The following is a 19,328-nucleotide window of genomic DNA, read 5'->3' as shown; positions in this document are numbered from 1 at the left end:
GCGCTACTGTCCCTTTAAGAGATGATGTAATCGGTTAAGTTTGTTTTAGCTCTCCAGCTGATCAGCCCGAAGCCGAAACACCGAGCAGACAAGAGACACTCGGAGGATGGAGTTTTTCATAGGAAACCCTTTTTCTACACCCGTGGGTCAACTTATCGGTGAGTAACACGCTGGATGAGATCGCAAATCACACGCAATGCGTTTTAGCACAGATCAGTCAGTGTACTTTAACTTGATGTAGCCTATCCAATACGACTGCTTGATATTTACATCAAATTTAACAAATATATCTGTATATTCGTGCCTGGTTTTCTTCCAAGGCACCCACGAACACGTATGCATCGTTAAATTAAGGATGACAGCAAAGGATACGATTAAATTAAGATTGACAGCTCATTCGTGCAAACCAGCGTCGCAGTCGCCCCATCAACGTATTCCTGATTGGCGGAGCTGCGTGTCAATCAAACGCTCTCTGCAAATGGCAATAAAGGAAGGCGGGACGTGGAGGATGTCTGCTGGAAGTTGCACGTCTCAGTGTATCCTAATAACGTTTTGACCCATTTCTTAGCCGCTCTTATTTAGAAAAGAACTATTTACATCTGAGAATTAAACGGGTTATGTAACCCAATCCAGACTTTACTGCTGTTTTCGCAAGAAATACAATAATAGGGCTCCTTTTCATTCATTTTAAGGGGTGCCCTCTTTTTCTGCTGTTCTCCTGATAGTGACGTTGCATCTAGACTAGTGTCATCTCAGCAGCACAGAGCAAATAGTTGGGGAGGAACTTCCTGTTCCAGCCAAACACCATAATTATGCATTAGCAGAATAATTTTTGCAATGTTCTGCTCATCCCAGATATAGTTGTCAGAATGCCTTTGCTCCAGTAAACACGGTCTAACAAATAATGCTACCTATCAAATTTTAGTAAGGGTAGGTTTAGGGTTGGAGTAGGTGTAGATGTTAAAGGATTAGTTCACTTTCAATTAAATTTTCCTGATAATTTACTCTCCCCCATGTCATCCAAGATGTCCATGTCTTTCTTTCTTCAGTTGAAAAGAAATTAAGGTTTTGATGAAAACATTCCAGGATTATTCTCCTTATAGTGGACTTCAATGGCCTCCAAACGGTTGAAGGTCAAAATTACAGTTTCATTGTAGCTTCAAAGGGCTTTAAACGATACCAGACGAGGAATAATGGTCTTATGTAGTGAAACGATCGGTCATTTTCTAAAAAAATACAACTGTATATTAGGGCTGGGCGATATATCGCATGTGATTCTCACGCGCATTTCGTCAGTAAAGCCGGTTCCCTGATTACCTCTAAATCGCCATCACCTGCTTTAAAATGGAGCGCCTTTTAATAGACAAAGCCGTAGTTCACGGAGAAGCCACGCAAAATCGCGTTCAGTATCGAAGATGAATCGACTTCGATAATGAACCCGATTTTGCGTGGCTTATCAGTGAACTACGGCTCTGTCTATTAAAAGGCGCTCCATTTTAAAGCAGGTGATGGCGATTTAGAGGTAATCAGGGAACCGGCTTTACTGACGAAATGCGCGTGAGAATCACATGCGATATATCGCCCAGCCCTAATATACAGTTGTATTTTTTTAGAAAATGACCGATCGTTTCACTACATAAGACCATTATTCCTCGTCTGGTATCGTTTAAAGCCCTTTGAAGCTACAATGAAACTGTAATTTTGACCTTCAACCGTTTGGAGGCCATTGAAGTCCACTATAAGGAGAATAATCCTGGAATGTTTTCATCAAAAACCTTAATTTCTTTTCGACTGAAGAAAGAAAGACATAAACATCTTGGATGACATGGGGGTGAGTAAATTATCAGGAAAATTTTATTTGAAAGTGAACTAATCCTTTAATAAAGCCTCATACTTCCACATTAATATCATGCTGGAAGCATAATCTGATAGTATGTTTAGTTGTTGAATTATTCTCCTTACTATTTTAATGGGAGGTAGCTAAATCTGACAGGGTAGCAGAAATAGTCAGAACAACGGCATTAGACAAGATGAGAGCTGTCTTTACCAAGTTATTCTGAGTAAAGATTAAAATATTTGATAAATTATTAAGACACATGAATTTAAAAGAACTGAGGTGCACGGATAAATCATTTATAATAAATACTGCAATATTCAATTAAAAAAACAAAAACCTCAATTTGATTTCATGGTGACTTTAAAGATGAGTAGTCACCTTATGTAATGACACTAGCAGTGTAATGAGAGAGCTTTTGATGTAACTTGCCCTTTAAAACTGTTGAAAAGCCTGTTTTCCCTGCCCAGATGCTGAACCTTACACATTGTAAACAATAGGACAAGTCATGTTCAACTCTCAGTTAGCTAGTTCACATTTTCAGTTCAGCATATGGCTGGGATTTCACTAATCCAGAATGAGTGGAGTGTAAATATGAGACCTCTTTTTAAAGTTAGTCTGGGTTCTTCATGAGCTATTATATCAACACAAGTTCAGTGATAGTGTTGTTGTGAATCATAAACCACTTTGCTGATGAGTAAGATAACAATAATAGCAGGGCATGCATCAGACAGACAGTTCAGTTTATTTCATGCTCTTGATTCAGTTGATAAGAAACAGTACTAGTTAGCTTGCAAACATCTACATAATCGCTTTGAGTTCCTCTGTTTACTGCATTTTGTTCAGTAAAAAAAAGGAATGATAAGTATGGGATCAAAGTATGCATGTAATAGCCATTATTTTAAACCACAACATGTTGTATCCTGTTATTTTTAGGGTAAACCCTTTATGTTTGTTTGACTGTTTCTTTCTCAGAACATGCCACCAGTTCTTCTCTCCCGTCAGAAGACTGGGGACTCAACATGGAGATCTGTGACATTGTCAATGAAACAGTTGAAGGGTGTGTATGTTGTCTGTTCATATGGTCATGACAATGAAGTCTTACCCAACGTATTTGAATACCTAAACTACATTTAAAACTTTTGAAAGTCATTGTATTTAACCAAAGTTTTCTGTTAGCCAAATCCCTTTACCTTACAATATTTACTTTACGTCCCCCTGAGATTTTACGTTGATATTTCAATAATTTAACAACACGCACATATTCACGGTTCTGTTAATGCTCACATGACAGGCAGGTAAACAAATATTTCATTTTAGAAAGTGTTTTATTTTGATTGAACTAGCAGCATACTGTACTCTGATCTATTATAAATCAGTGGCTACATAACAAACTAATGTTTCACAACCACAAGGTGTCATAATGTTATAATACAGTCTTCATTTTGAGCTGTATAGCTATGGATTTAACATTTAAAACCAAACTATCTTTGCTTGTGCTGTCATTGTTTGCTTAAAATAATAATAAATGGCTTAAGTGTCCAAATCTGAATAGTTCATTCAACTGTATGGTGCTTTGAGTTTCTAAATTGTATAACATACATTGTCTGACATAACTGTTGTGATGCTGCTCTGTTTGCAGACCTAAAGATGCAGTCAGGGCAATAAAGAAGAGGATTCTGGGAAATAAGAATTTCAAAGAGGTCATGCTGGCTTTGAGTGTAAGTGTCAAACATATTGTCAGTTAACTCTTGTCTTACCTCATGTTTACACATTAATAATTCACATTATGTTTTGAATTATTCTTCATGTGCATTCTTCAGTGACCCCTTTGGTTTTGCTGCAGGTGTTGGAGGCCTGTGTGAAGAACTGCGGGCACAAATTCCACATCTACGTGTCCACCAGAGACTTTGTGGAGAACGTTTTGGTCCAAACGATCCTGCCTAAAAACAACGCACCAGTGGTTCTTCAGGACAGAGTCTTGAGCATGATACAGGTACAAATAAACCCTTTGCCAACTCAGAGTAAATAGTGTCACATGATCCTTCAGAAACCACTCTAATATGCTAATTTGCTGCTCAAGACTCATTATTATTGTTCAAAACAACAGCTTAATCTTTTTGTGGAAACTTTGATAATTTTTTTCAGGATTCTTTTATCAATAAAAAAGTAAAAAAACAAAAAACAAATACAAATTTCTGTCATGAAACTCTAGATGGCGCAGTCTGATTAGTCTTTAAAGGGTTAGTTCACCCAAAAATGAAATTTCTGTCATTAATTACTCACCCTCATGTCGTTCCACACCCGTAACACCTTCGTTAATCTTTGGAACAAAAAAATTAAGATATTTTAGTTGAAATCCGATGGCTCAGTGAGGCCTGCATAGGGAGCAATGACATTTCCTCTCTCTAAGATCCATAAAGGTACTAAAAACATATTTAAATCAGTTCATGCGAGTACAGTGGTTCAATATTAATATTATAAAGCGGCGAGAATATTTTTGGTATTTTAAAACACTGCTTCAGGAAGCTTCGGAACATAATGAATCAGCGTGTCGAATCAGCGGTTCGGAGTGCCAAAGTCACGTGATTTCAGCAGTTTGGCGGTTTGACACGCGATCTGAATCATGATTCGACACAAAAGAATCATAACGCTCCGAAGCTTCCTGAAGCAGTGTTTTGTAATCAGCCATCACTAAATAAGTCGTTATTTTGGTTTTTTTGGTGCACCAAAAATATTCTCGCCGCTTTATAATATTAATATTGAACCACTGTACTCGCATGAACTGATTTAAATATGTTTTTAGTACCTTTATGGATCTTGAGAGAGGAAATGTCATTGCTCCCTATGCAGGCCTCACTGAGCCATCGGATTTCAACTAAAATATCTTAATTTTTTGTTCCAAAGATTAACGAAGGTCTTACGGGTGTGGAACGGCATGAGGGTGAGTAATTAATGACAGAATTTTAATTTTTGGGTGAACTAACCCTTTAACTCAGTAGGCTTGCAATCACATTCTCATTCTCTATAGGGCACAGCTGATCAGTGTTGGGGAAAGTTATTTTTAAAAGTAATGCATTACAATATTGTGTTACTCCCTAAAAAAAAGTAACTAATTGGATTACTTAGTTACTTTTTATGAAAAGTAATGCGTTACTTTTGCGTTACTTTTTCTCACCTGGGCTGGGTTTGTTTTTAATAACAACAAAAAAAGTCCTATTTTTGGCAAATGTTAAGGCCCTTTCACACTAAAAGGGAAATGAATAAGTCTCAGGCTGAAGGAAATGCATATTTACACCTGTACACTAGAGGGCGCAGCTCAAACAAATCTTTCAGCTGTGCTGATTAAAGAAGAATAGGATATAGAGGACGGAAGTTCAACACTCTTATTTCTAAATCTAATCAAAAGTAATTTTGGCTTATTAGTATGGTTGAATTAAATCATCGAAGGTCAGCAGCAAAGACATTGCTTAATAAAGTGAGATTAAATACATGAAGTATATTTGTGTAATGCCTCTGAACTTTATTTCTCTCAACATGGGGACAGGAGAGCTGTCAGTCAATAAATGTGAAAAAGTAACTTAGATATTTTGTTGTAAATTTAAAAGTAATGCGTTACTTTACTAGTTACTTGAAAAAGTAATCTGATTACATAACTCAAGTTACTTGTAATGTGTTATCCCCAACACTGCAGCTGATTGGTTCCTTCTGTATCAAAAGCCAATGGGCTCGCTGCTTAACCTTCAAATACTTGGTCAGTGTTTGCTGTAAAAGTTTGCAGCGCTCTTTCAGAAAGCCTCCACCATCCCCAGCTCCACCTGTATTGATCTGCTAGGGGTAATTTGTGTCTTTCTTGCTCACAGCAGTGTTGGCAGTAGCAAGTCACGTTCCAAACGTATCAGCATTGTCTTATCCATTACCACTCTGAGAGCTGTCATGACAGAACAGCATTTATTAACATTACAAATGTCTTTACTGTCACTTTTGATCAATTTAATGCATTCTTGCTGAATAAAAGTATTAATTTCTTTCAAAGGAAAATCTTACCAAAGGAAAATCTCTTTCCACTATCACTGGAAATATTTGGCTCAGTATGTGCCTTGTGTAATGCATTGTGAAGTATTCAAACAGATCTTGGGTGTGTCCGTCTTTCTTTCTCACTAGGCGTGGTCCGATGCCTTCCGTAGTTCTCCAGATTTGACAGGGGTTGTAACCGTGTACGAGGATCTCAGGAGAAAAGGCCTGGAGTTTCCCATGACTGAACTGAATGGTTATTCCCCTATTCACACTCCAAACAGGGTATAACTGCTGCATATTTAAAAACCTGTTTATAAAGCAGCTCTTTATAAACAATTATAAATACACAAAGAATACATAACTGTTTTCAAAAGCTGCACACAGTAGACCCTCTCTAGAGTGCTAGCATACTATATGTGTACTGCTTTTGCTTATTTATTAATTAATGCTTGATGCCAACAGACCGTGGGATCCGTGTCTCCGGTAACAGCATGTACAGAAAGTCACTCCGTCACATCCTCACAGCCACAGAATACAGAGACGCCCGTCACGCTGTCACCTCAACAGGTACACACACACACACACACACACACACACACACAGCAATGCTGACTAGCATGTCATGCTTAAGATAAAGGGTGGGTGTGGCTTCAACATTTCAAAGCATTTCTGCAGGTTTTAAATGTTTTAATTCGTCCTTAAACAAATGAAGACCTTAAAAAGGTCTTAAATCAGAGCAGAAAGTCTTAAATTCATACAGTTGTGGCAATGTATGTATACCTTCCTCAGTAATTTTGTCCTGTTTTCCAATACAAATATCTAAACATCCTTGATACATCTACTTGAGATGCAAATGTTAAATGAAGTCTTGAAAAATTGAACAAAATGAAGTGAGTTTATGCAAATATCTGTTAGTTAGATATGAAAAACTTCCCTTTGAATTAAGTTGATTTTTCTCAGCCCATTGGCAGATATTTGTTCTTGTTTTAAGCATAAACTCACTTCATTAAATGCATCTTGATTTAAGAATCTTTAGACAATTGCACTGGAAAACAAGACAAAAATACTGAGGAAGAACTTCACTTTTGTGCAGCGTGATCAGAAGGAACAGTAAAAGTTACATCCACATTCTAGTGGTTGAGAGCAGAGATATTCAAGGTATTTTTTGCTAATACATAGTATATTTTAATACATAGTATATCAAACATACTATGTAACCAGCCAGAGGGCCTCAGTTTATGTCAGAAATTGAATATTCTGGTTAATATCAATATTATTTAATAATTTAACTTATTACATTTTTTAATAAATGTGAGTGCTATATATATATATATATATATATATATATATATATATATATATATATATATATATATATATATATATATATATATATATATATATATATATATATATATACTGCTATACACTATGTTAATATATTAAATTAAGGTTACTGTTACTGGTTATATATTAAGATTCATTTTTAACATTTTAATGTATTACACTAATTATACACTAATTAAAAAATCCATTAGTACATGTAGAAATTACTGTTAACCATAAGTAAATGTTGTAAGTTTTTATTACTGTATTATTGAATACTGCTGGTTTCATGTGTGTTTGTGTTTCAGATGAAGACTTTGAAGGCCGAACTGGAGGTGGTGCGTAATAATATATCTGTGATGTCAGACATGATGAGTCAGATGGAGCCTGGAAGTCTTGAGCCGTCGGACACGGAGGTGCTACAGGTTGGAATGAGACACGGACACAAATACACATCCTTACTTTCTTTTCCACCGTTTCTTTCTCCAGCATGTACACACTCATCCTCCAGGTGTGATTTTAGACCTATGAATGAAGGGTTGTTGATGTTTCTCTACCCTCTTCTTCTCTGTGCCGGTCAGTAGCAGCTGTACTCCATGAGCAAGGACATGCAGGGCCGGATGGTGGAGCTCATACCCCGACTGACAGAGGAGAAGCTCATAGAGCAGTTACTCACTGCCAATGATGACATTAACACCACGTTTGCACAATATCACAGGTTAGAAGCATGGTGTTTGACAACATTTCATGAATAATTCATATATCAACTTTCACTTCATGCAAATGGAGACCTGCAAGGTGTAAATATGGTGAATAAATATCTGACTCATTATAGATGATCCAAACAATCCTTTTAAAAGGTCTTTATTATATTAATAATAGTTAAAATACACATCAGTTGTTCAAGTTAACAGTTCCATTGTAAAGTTCACTGTTTTTTTTTTCCTTGCAGAATCTCACACACTATAAACACAAATAGCATACGACTTTATCTTCATATGGCAGAAATAGAAACAACAGTATGCTGTATTAAACCAAAAACTGTGTTCACATCCGTGATTAGTAAGAAGACACCTGACCTTCACATGTACTGCCACCCAGTGGAAAACAAAATCACTGCATGATAAACTTACAAAAAATGCCTTGGCCAGGGTTATTATGCTAATTAAAAGCATAAGACTTTGCAAAAAACTCGGTCTCATTGATTAGTTAATTCAAAATATTAATAAATGTTCCCATTGTCCTGGATGATCCTAATTAATATCGGCAATTGTGGGAATTATGAAACGTTATAAATAGAGGAGCGCTCTTTTATAATGACAGGGTTCCCTCGATCATGGAAAACACTGAATTTGGACTTGGGAAAGAATTAATTATTAAAATCTTAAACGTTCATATACATTTTTATAGTAAATAAACATTTCTGTAAATATATTACAAATATATTTTTAAAATCCTATTGAAAAATCCTTATAAACTAAGCTTGAGTGACTGGAGAAGTCATAAATTAATTTGCTGAAAGGTTTGTGTGTATCCCACATCAAATTACTTTAATAACTTGTCTCAGTGTTGCTCAACTTCTCTTTCTTCAGATTTGAAAGGCATCTCAACAGACAGAGCAGTACACAGTCTGTAAGAATATATAAATTTGATATTAAATACTGCTGATTTAATCTATAGATAGATTCTTTATTTGATTCATTCTTAATTCATTGTTTTATTTCAGAATCCAGCTAATGCAAACCTCATTGACTTTGGTACTTCCAACCAATCAAAGGCAACAAATGGTGCTCACAGTGCAATCAGCCAATCAACAGTCCCCACACTATCCAATCAGATGGCAGGACTGAGTAAGTGCCAATTTTGCTCATATTTTGCTCACATTTTATTCTCAATCTTAATCTCAGTTATTAATGCATAATTTTGTTGCATGATTTGCTACAGGCACAAAAGGAGATGACCTAAAAGTAAATAAAAGCAGCTCATTACAAAAAAGGTAGGAATTAAAGCAGTTTATATGTATAATATAATTATCATTTTAGAAAACAGCATGAAAAACTAGAGCTGTGAGCAAATGTTTGTGATAATTTCAGGAAGTGAAGTTATTGGCAATGAAGTGAACTTGATTTGTTTAAATCTTTGTTAAGTGCCCCTATTATGCCCTATTTTAAAGGTTTCTAATTTAGTTTTGGAGGTCTCCTACTACAGGTTTACATGCATCCAAGGTCAAAACACTTGAATTTTCTCATAATATACCTTGCAGAATTTCCTTTTTTCTCATTGTCCGAAACAGTTCGATAAAGGATTCGGTCTCTCTAAACCCCTCCTTTCCGAGAGCCTACTCTGCTCTGATTGGTTAGATGACCTAGTCTGTTGTGATTGGTCTACTCTGCTCTGTGAAACACCAGTTATATATTGTCTGACAAATGTTATTAAAAATAAACTAGTTGGTAGTGCATCAACATTAAAAAGAAAGTGAGAAGATAAATAATTGTAGCAAGAGACTGAAGATGAAAGGGAGGAGAACACCTGTGAATGAGATCATTGGTTATCAGCTCAAAAGTGGAAGCTGCGACTTGTTAGATGTTCTGCAGGGATCTCAGCTTTATTGTCTTGACTAAGTTTTGGCATCTGAAACTCCCTGACTTGAGGGATTTCTTTTGAATAAGAGAAGACTTTCTTCAACACGATATGAAAGGTAATGATGGTGTCTGTATTACCACATCAATTGTAGCGCAAGTCCTCATCCTTTGGAAATGCATGCTAAGTAGATTTGCTTTTGTTGCGGAGAAAACAGCATCTTCTTGACATGTCGACAACAAACCAAACTCTCCCAGGCATCAGCTCGAACGAAAGTGTTTGAGGGTCAAAGTAGATGTTGTTCAAGGGCAGCCAATGAAAACCACTTGTGGGCATTATGCAGATTTGTAACAAACATACATTCATGCAGGAAGTGAGACTGGAATTACTGATGACTCATTTCAGGCATTTCCAAATGAGTTCTTTCATTTAGGAAACAAATTCATTCTTCAAGCACTTTGATCTTTGAAACTTTGCAGACCTTTTACATTCACAGACAGCGATATTACACACTACATGAAGGGTAAAATCTGAAAAAGCATAATGGGGCACTTTAAACAAAGAGTGTGTTGTATAGTTAGTTTCTGTAGCTCATTTAGCATAATTTGAGGTATTGGTTTTGGTTATGTCCAGAGCAATATTTACACACTTAAGTGTAAAGTGCATGAGCAATATTAATGCTCGTCTTAGCAAACGCCACTTAAACATTGTGATTTATTGATAGTCCAGAAAGCTGTGCAGCTCTTGAGGGACTGGCAGCCACACAAAGAGAGCGACAGGACACTGGAGCGGTAAGTGTCTTTCAATAATTTAAGAAAGGATATCATGTTTGAAATGGTGTTCAAATACCATCTCTTTGTATTATGAGAGAGCAGCAATCATTAATGTATGTGAGAGCAGTGAGGATATTCCTGTGGTTGTTTTCACCTGCCATTGGATGCCACGATATGTGTCCATCATTTAAAACGCTGTCTGTCTATGTTAAGGATGACAGCCTAGACTCCACCTCCCTCGGCAGCTCGCCTCAGTTTCATTGGATGCTTGAAAAGGGAATGGTGGGTCTGATTGGCTGATGAGACAGTCAGCCTGTAGTGTATGATGTGCTGTTGGTCGAGCTTATGTATCTGCTGTTCTGGGCTCGTTTTTCTTTTTATTTCAGCATGGCAGTTTTTTTTCTCCTTCAGTAAATGATGAGTGTCGGCTGTCTTGCTTTTGTGTCGCCTGCATGTTTGGAGGAGCTTCATTATCTTTATTTGCTGAAGGTTCTGTGGGACTTTTTGGTGTTTAGTTCATTTTGTCCTTTTGTTAAGTTTTAGTTCACCCCAAAATGCAAATTCTGTCATTAATTACTCACCCTCATGTCGTTCCAAACCCGTAAGACTTTTGTTTTTCTTCGGAACACAAATGAAGATCTTTTTGATTGACTGCCTTTGCAACTGTAACTTGGACGCTTCAAAAAGTTTATAAAGACATCGTAAAACTGTTCTGTTCATCATATAGCATAATTTCAGTTTCCTCCAGTTTCCAGTTTCCTCAAAATTATAATCACGATTATTAATTACGTTTATTCTATCAAAAAGAGTAATGTAATTATGGCTATTTTGCAAGTTCTTTACCAACCTACAATTCACCCAAAAGGCCTGTAGGTGGCACAAAGACTTAAATTTAACCAACTATGATTACTTCGTTAGATGGTAAATCAATACAAAACATGGTTTTGGTGAGCGCTTTGTAATATGTATTCACATTAGATTTTAAAGCAACAAAATTCGTTTGCAATAAGACAAACCAGATTCAAATTGCCCGGCAAATTTGTAAAGCAAAGAACAATCATTTCTAGCTGATCAACATTATGAAAACTGGTAAAACCTTTAGGAACTTCAAAAGATAAAACAGCGAAACTCCTAATATTACTTCCAATATTTCCAAATTATGTTCATTTTCATAGAGTGGGCCAATATCGTGACGATTATTTAAAATCAATCGGGAGAAGCAGATATCGTTATCGTGATAAAATACGATTAATCGTGCAGCCCTAATTTAATTTAATTTGACTTGATATTTGATATTCAACAGTATTCTTGACATTTATTCAACAGTGCTTTTGATCTGCCTGCATTGACACTATTCTTTAAAAGGAAAATTATATACCAATTATCAATGTAAAGCTGCTTTGACACAATCTGCATTGTAAAAAGCGCTATATAAATAAGGGTGACTTGACTATAAAGCAATCGAGTTTCTTCAGAAAATTTGGACTAAACTGCTTGATTCATATGGATAACTTTTTGAAGCGTCAATATGTCAGTTGCAAAGGCAGTCAATGTAGGAACAGACATCTTTCATCAAAAAGATCTTCATTTGTGCTACGAAGATAAACGAAGGTCTTACCGGTGTGGAACAACATGAGGGTGAGTAATTAATGACATAATTCGCATTTTAGGGTGAACTAACCCTTTAAGGCCTGGATCCTGACCGTTCCATAACTGTTAGTGCCTTATTTTATGGTGTTCCCATTTCAAACCAATTTATTTCCCATTCTCAGGACTGAAACATACCGATTCTTCCTTTTATACTTGAGGGTGTGTTTACACTTGGCATGTTTGGTTCAATTAAAACAAACCCTGTTGCGATTGCTCTGTTAGTGCAGTTCATTTGAATAAGTGTGAATGCTGCCATCAGAACCCTGGTTCGCACCAAACAAGTGAGCAAGACCACTGAAAAGATACGTCTTGGTCCGCTTCCAAACGTGGTCTGAATGAAATATAAACACAACACAGACAAAAGACATGTAAACGAACCAAAAACAGTACATGATATCACAAGATGCGACCCTAAAAATATCATCATATCAGCTCCATCATATATCATCATATGTATGTACATACAGCGAGCATGTTTAGTAGTGATGGGCAGATCGAGGCTTCATGAAACACTGAAGCAGCTGAATCAAATGTGCCGTAATGATTCGAGGCTTCGAAACAATCTGACACCCGTCTCCACGGTGACCCCTAGTGGTCAGAGCAGTGCAAATGCAACAAAACTCAGGCCAAACATGCATTAAAAATACACTTTAACAAATGTATTTCAAAAGTTTTATTTAAAGTAAAATCAATTAAATGGAATTAACTAATCATCTAATAAGATTAAATATCGAGTGTCTGTATAATTTGTGTTCTTTTATCAATTTTAAAGGCTTGTATCTGTTCCATGGCTCAAGCTAAACAGGCCAATAAGAGATTAATAACTACCATTATTCATTTTAATTATTCTAATGTATAATTAAAACATCTACAACTGTATAAAACTGATCGGAGATCAGGTAAAACCATAGGGTAAAGCCCTAGACACTTGTTCAATAGTTCTCAGTGAATCTGCATGATTCATGGGCTCACTTTATCATCGTATGGAAGGCCGTTTCAGCATAAAAACGTTCCAGCGTTACTCGTCATAATTATATTTTTACTAGTAACAATTAAATTAAAGAGCTCTATAATTTAATTTATACTAGTAACAATTACGATTACAGAGCTATATAATTCAATTTTTACTAGTAACAATTATAATTGTAGAGCTCTCTAATTCAGTTTTTACTAGTCACAATAACAATTATAGAGCTCTACAATTAAATTTTTACTAGTAACAATTACAATTACAGAGCTCTATAATTCAATTTTTACTAGTAACAATTATGATTATAGAGCTCTCTAATTCAATTGTTACTAGTAACAATTCCAATTAGAGAGCTCTACAATTCATTTATTACTAGTCATATGTCTCCATTGACTTCCATTCATTTTTAATTATAGAGCTCTGTAATTCAATTGTTACTAGTAACAATTGGGATTATAGAGCTCTCTAATTGAATTCTTACTAGTAACAATTACAATTATAGAGCTCTCTAATTCAATTTTTACTAGTAACAATTACAATTATAGAGCTCTCTAATTTAATTCTTACTAGTAACAATTACAATTATAGAGCTCTCTAATTCAATTTTTACTAGTAACAATTACAATTATAGAGCTCTCTAATTTAATTCTTACTAGTAACAATTCCAATTAGAGAGCTCTACAATTCATTTATTACTAGTCATATGTCTCCATTGACTTCCATTCATTTTTAATTATAGAGCTCTGTAATTCAATTGTTACTAGTAACAATTGGGATTATAGAGCTCTCTAATTGAATTCTTACTAGTAACAATTACAATTATAGAGCTCTCTAATTTAATTCTTACTAGTAACAATTACAATTATAGAGCTCTCTAATTGAATTCTTACTAGTAACAATTACAATTATAGAGCTCTCTAACTGAATTCTTACTAGTAACAATTGAATTACAGAGCTCTTCAATTGATTTATTACTAGTAAAAATACACATTAAAGATATGTGTAATTGCAGAGCTCTATAATTCAATTACAGAGCTCTCTAATTCAATTGTTACTAGTAACAATTGAATTAGAGAGCTCTCTAATCGTAATTGTTACTAGTAACAATTGAATTACAGAGCTCTCTAATCATAATTGTTACTAGTAACAATTGAATTAGAGAGCTCTGTAATTCAATTAGAGAGCTCTATAATCAAATTGTTACTAGTAAGAATTCAATTGTAGAGCTCTCTAATTGCAATTCTTACTAGTAATAATTAAATTATAGAGCTCTCTAATTCAATTGTTACTAGTAACAATTGAATTAGAGAGCTCTATAATTGAATTACAGAGCTCTCTAATTGAATTGTTACTAGTAAGAATTAAGTTACAGAGCTCTATAATTCAGTTCTTACTAGTAACAATTAGAATTAGAGAGCTCTGTAATTGCAATCTTACTAGTACAAATTGAATTACAGAGCTCTACAATAGCAATTCTTACTAGTAACAATTGCATTACAGAGCTCTGTATTCGGCGACATATCATTATGCTAATCGTGCCTTATGCATATTCAACTGGGGTCAGTGGCGTAACTTTGTTTTACAAAGTGGGTGGGACAAGAATGTGTATGGGTGGTTGTATTATTATTACAATAATAATGATATGATATTAAAATTATAAATGTGTTCAAATATGATAGTTTTCCTACATCTACTATAATACAATGTCGTTAGTCTCGAGAGTATGTACATTAGTTAATAAATACGACGATCCGCCTTTGATGATTGAATGTCCTGATGGACTAGTGGCAGTTTCTCCGATTAGGATGTCAGAGATTCCCGGTTCTAATCCAACGAAGTGAATTTTTTTTTTTTTTTCTCATTAAAACCAAAGATTTTCATCAGTGATTGTATATCAAGAGCAGTGACACGTTTATATGTATTTTGTTTTTTGTGATTTCAACGTATGGAATAGAGAGTCTCCGCAACAGCGATAGATTGAAGTGCTAATCCGTGTGCACGAGCGCTGTGAACCCTGTTGCACGCGCCTCTGATAACAACGAGCACTCAACAACAACATAATTTCAAAAACAACATACCCCAGCGCCAAATCGCCTATTATTAACACAATTTGATAATCAATTCAATAGAGGTGTTTATTTTGTATTAGATATCCGCGATAATCATTCTATTATTGCATAACAATACTAAACACTGTAAATATTTAAAATGAATTTATACTCCTTAATATCAAGTTTGTCAAAACACTTTGGGTGGCTTAGGGCATTTCACCCTATATTATGTCCAGTGATATGGAGTGTTCTTGGCTCTTAGCTTTACCAATATACAAAGGTGAATGAATATAACGACTAAATATAGGCTTTTATCTCAGGCATCATCTTAATTTTGCTTTAATGTGAACATGATTAATATGTTACCTAAGTCTGTAAAATATTTCAGGATACTTTAGAACCACGCTACAGGGCTTTTATTTTGAAACGCACTTTTGTAGGCGGGAAATCTGCAATCTGTTTTGCATCTCATGAATAGGAGTTTTTACTAGTAATAATACAATTATAGAGCTCTGTAATTAGAATTGCTGCTAGTAAGAATTGAATTAAAGAGCTCCCTAATTCAGTTTTTACTAGTAACAATTATAATTAGAGAGCTCTATAATTCAGTTTTTACTAGTAACAATTGAATTAGAGAGCTCTCTAGTGGAATTGTAGAGCTCTGCAATTGGATTATTACTAGTAACAATTGAATTACAGAGCTCTGCAATTGAATTCTTACTAGTAATAAATGAATTGCAGAGCTCTCTAATTGGAATTGTTACTAGTAAAAACTGAATTATAGAGCTCTACAATCATAATTGTTACTAGTAAAAAATGAATTATAGAGCTCTCTAATTGTAATTGTTACTAGTAAAAACTGAATTAGAGAGCTCTTTAATTTAATTGTTACTAGTAAAAATATAATTACGACGAGTAACGCTGGAACGTTTTTATGCTGAAACGGCCTTCCATATCATCGCCCTCTATCGGTGAACCACTGAAATTTCGAACTGTTTCGAAACAGTGATGACGTAATGAAGCCTCGTTTACTAAAATCACGTGACTTTGGCAGTTTGATACACGCTCCGAATCACTGATTTGAAACAAAAAGATTCATGAAGCTTCGGAGCTTCATGAAGCAGTGTTTCGAAATCGGCCATCACTAATGTTTAGCCCAGCACACAGCATTGTTTTGGATGTTCGACAAGTTCTGTCACCAAATATACATCATAAAACTGTTTGAATGCTAAGCGAACCAGGACTAAATTTTTCTTTTTTTGGTCCGGACCAAAAAGAACCGAACTACAAGTGTGAACACACCTTTAAAGTAGTGTGAAGCTTGGTTGAGATGGTGTGGTTTGGAACTGATAGTTGTACTTTATTATGCTAATGTAAATTCCCATTTTTCTTCTGTTATCAGATCCCTATCAGTCAGAGTGAAGTGATGGATGACATTGAACAGTGGCTTGACGTGGACGATGTGAGTAACACATTTTTAAGTAAAAAAAAGTCAGTATGAAAGAAATTAATGCTTTGCATTATATGCATTAAATTGATCAAAAATGACAGTAAACAATATTTCAAATAAATGCTGTTCTGTTGAACAATCTATTAATCAAAGACTCCTTAAAATAAATGTATCATTGTTTCCACTAAATATGAAGCAGCACATCTGTTTTCAACATTGATAATAATAAGAAATGTTTCTTAAGCATCAAATCATCATTAGAATGATTTCTGAAGGATCATGTGACACTGAAGACTGGAGTAATGATGCTGAAAATTCATCTTTGGCATCACAGAAATATATTACAGTTTAAAACATTAAAATATAAAACAGTTATTTTTAAATTGTAACAATATTCCACAATATTACCATTTTACTGTATTTTGGATCAAATAAATGCAGCCTTGGTGAGCATTTACTTGGTTAGTAGTGTATATGAATATGTATACAGTGTGGAAAAACAGATAATGGATAAAACAGTTACCAGTTCATTTCAAATTGAACAAAAGTAATGATCAGCAGTTCAGTAAATCAAGAACTGCTCCAACTGATTCAACAATGAATCACATCCTGTTTATTATTTAAAAAATATTGTGAATGCCACAAAATGTTGCACTAAAACTTGTGCATTTATGAAGAAAGTTAAGTGGGTACATTTGGATTTCATGTCATCTTACAACCCTGATTATTGTGTACTGTGTATTTTTGTGTTCCAGGAAGATGACTCTGAGGGAGTGACCAGTGAAGGTGCTACTATATTTTTTGCATGCTTGTGAAAAAATATATGGCTAATATGATAATGCTTTCAGCTACAGCTAATAAGACTGTAGTACTATCAGCACCATGTAATGCCTTTTGCCATGTTTAAATGGATGCAAATTTAAATTAACAGCAAAAAAAAAAACCACTTCAATCCATTTGGGCCATATGCATGCTCACTCATCTTTTCTTCTGCATGCTTATATCTTGTTTTCTTTCCCATAAAGGTCTTCCTCTTCTTTGAGTTTCAGTCTATGTAACTCATTGCTGACCTGCCTTGTTTATGTCCTTATTTAGTCAGACACCTACACTTTTAAATTCTGCTCGTTATCTTCCCTATTTTATTACAAGTGTGTGGCAATGTAGTTTCTGCTGTATCTGCCCTTTTCTTAATGTTTTGTAGTAATCTAGTAAACGCTTAGCTCAGTAATTCATTTTTTTCACACTTGCAGGTACTTTCTAAAACCAGCAAATAGACTTAAGGCTTCATAAAAGCATGTATTCTGCAATACTTTCATGTGAAAGATGAAAATGTAAAAGGCTAATTTTAGTGTCTCATCTCTTTCTCATCCTCAGAGTTCGATAAGTTCCTAGCGGAAAGGGCAAAAGCAGCCGAACGTCTTCCTTCAGTCAAAGCGTCACACAAAGACCCTGGCCATTCACAGCTGTAGTTCTCTACATAAACCTGTTCATATTTTCCAACATCTGTATTTCAGTTAATAACCATGTGCTCACTGTTCAGTTTGTTTATAGTATTTTTCTAACCATGTTATATCTTGATCAAACTTTGTAAAACTAAACTTTAGGTGTGGGTTTTGTCGATGTTCCATATTACATTAATTTTGATTTTGCGGATACCACCTTATGAAATATTTTTATGACTAGACACTCCTTTCTTCAGTACAGTCTGTTGAAGAGGTACGTTTCTTTAATCTTTTAATGGAGAAGGTATCCATGAAGAACTTTATTGATCTTTATTAAAGATCTTGATTGTTGAGGTTAAAGCTGTTGTATGTAAATACACTAAATATGTAATATTAGTCTGTTTTGAAGGAGGTGAATTTTACAGAAGTTTGTAGGTTAAGATTCTTACAATGAATGTGATTTGCGTCTGCAGGCTGCTGTATGTCTCTAGTATATGTGTTATAATCTATGTACAACCTTATACAGTTCATATTAGGGGTTATGTTAAAATATATTCAATAAAATTAAGGTTATTTTGAAATCTTTGAACGTTTATAACTCTCTCTCTAAATACACACACGTTTTCTGTATATGGAGTCTTCTGGCACATATAAGTCACCTTTATATATTGTGTAGTTATTTTGAAAAATATAAATACTTGAATAATTGTCAACAATGTCCTGTTAATGACTTCTAATCTCCTATTAGTGAAATAATGCAGCAGTGATATTCTGTCTCTTCAGCAATTGCTTAATGATAGTCTTTAAATTTTGCACAGTACCTGCTACCTGTACAGTGTGTGCAGAAGTCGATATTCTGATTTGACCAATTCCAAACCACATTAACCTTAATAACTACTATTCATTTTTTTTGTATATAATCATTCATAAGTAATATATAATTGTTAATGAGGGCTAGAAGTGAAAAACACCTTATATTCTGATGTGCATAATTATTAAGCAAGTTTTCTTTTACAGGTAAAATGAGCCAAAAAAGAGATTCTTACTATGTGGGTGTCATGTTTCTGGATTTTTTACTTTAGCAGTCTCTGAAAACCTGATACCCTGTATATATGGAGACTCCAAGGGCCGTATTCACAAAAAATCTAAAGGCTAAACGTAGCTCCTACTGTAACTTGCCGATTTAGGTGAAACTCATAAAATTAATGGTCATGTCAGCCCTAATTTTATGACTC

The 19,328-nt window shown here is 34.8% G+C and overlaps 1 protein-coding gene across 2 annotated transcripts; it reads left to right on the top strand.

Annotated features, from left to right (window-relative positions):
• tom1 (target of myb1 membrane trafficking protein) lies at positions 1 to 18,674 on the top strand. Of its 2 annotated transcripts, XM_048161733.1 has the most exons (16): positions 1 to 158; positions 2,810 to 2,894; positions 3,477 to 3,555; positions 3,681 to 3,830; positions 5,999 to 6,133; positions 6,314 to 6,418; positions 7,486 to 7,602; positions 7,762 to 7,895; positions 8,770 to 8,809; positions 8,904 to 9,027; positions 9,122 to 9,173; positions 10,482 to 10,548; positions 10,744 to 10,812; positions 16,604 to 16,663; positions 17,407 to 17,437; positions 18,026 to 18,674. In XM_048161733.1, the coding sequence occupies exons 1-16, from the start codon at positions 107 to 109 to the stop codon at positions 18,118 to 18,120; spliced, it is 1,395 nt and encodes a 464-aa protein (XP_048017690.1). In that variant the 5' UTR covers positions 1 to 106; the 3' UTR covers positions 18,121 to 18,674. The 2 variants fall into 2 exon arrangements, with proteins under 2 accessions (XP_048017690.1, XP_048017754.1); XM_048161797.1 differs by lacking the exon at positions 10,744 to 10,812 and having other exon boundaries at positions 2 to 158.
• The last annotated feature ends 654 nt before the right edge of the window (positions 18,675 to 19,328 follow it).

Source organism: Megalobrama amblycephala, linkage group LG1, assembly GCF_018812025.1.
Source record: "Megalobrama amblycephala isolate DHTTF-2021 linkage group LG1, ASM1881202v1, whole genome shotgun sequence".
NCBI classification, from domain to species: Eukaryota; Metazoa; Chordata; class Actinopteri; order Cypriniformes; family Xenocyprididae; genus Megalobrama; species Megalobrama amblycephala.
The sequence above is the reverse complement of the archived record's forward strand: the minus strand, read 5'-3'. Positions and strand labels throughout refer to the sequence as shown.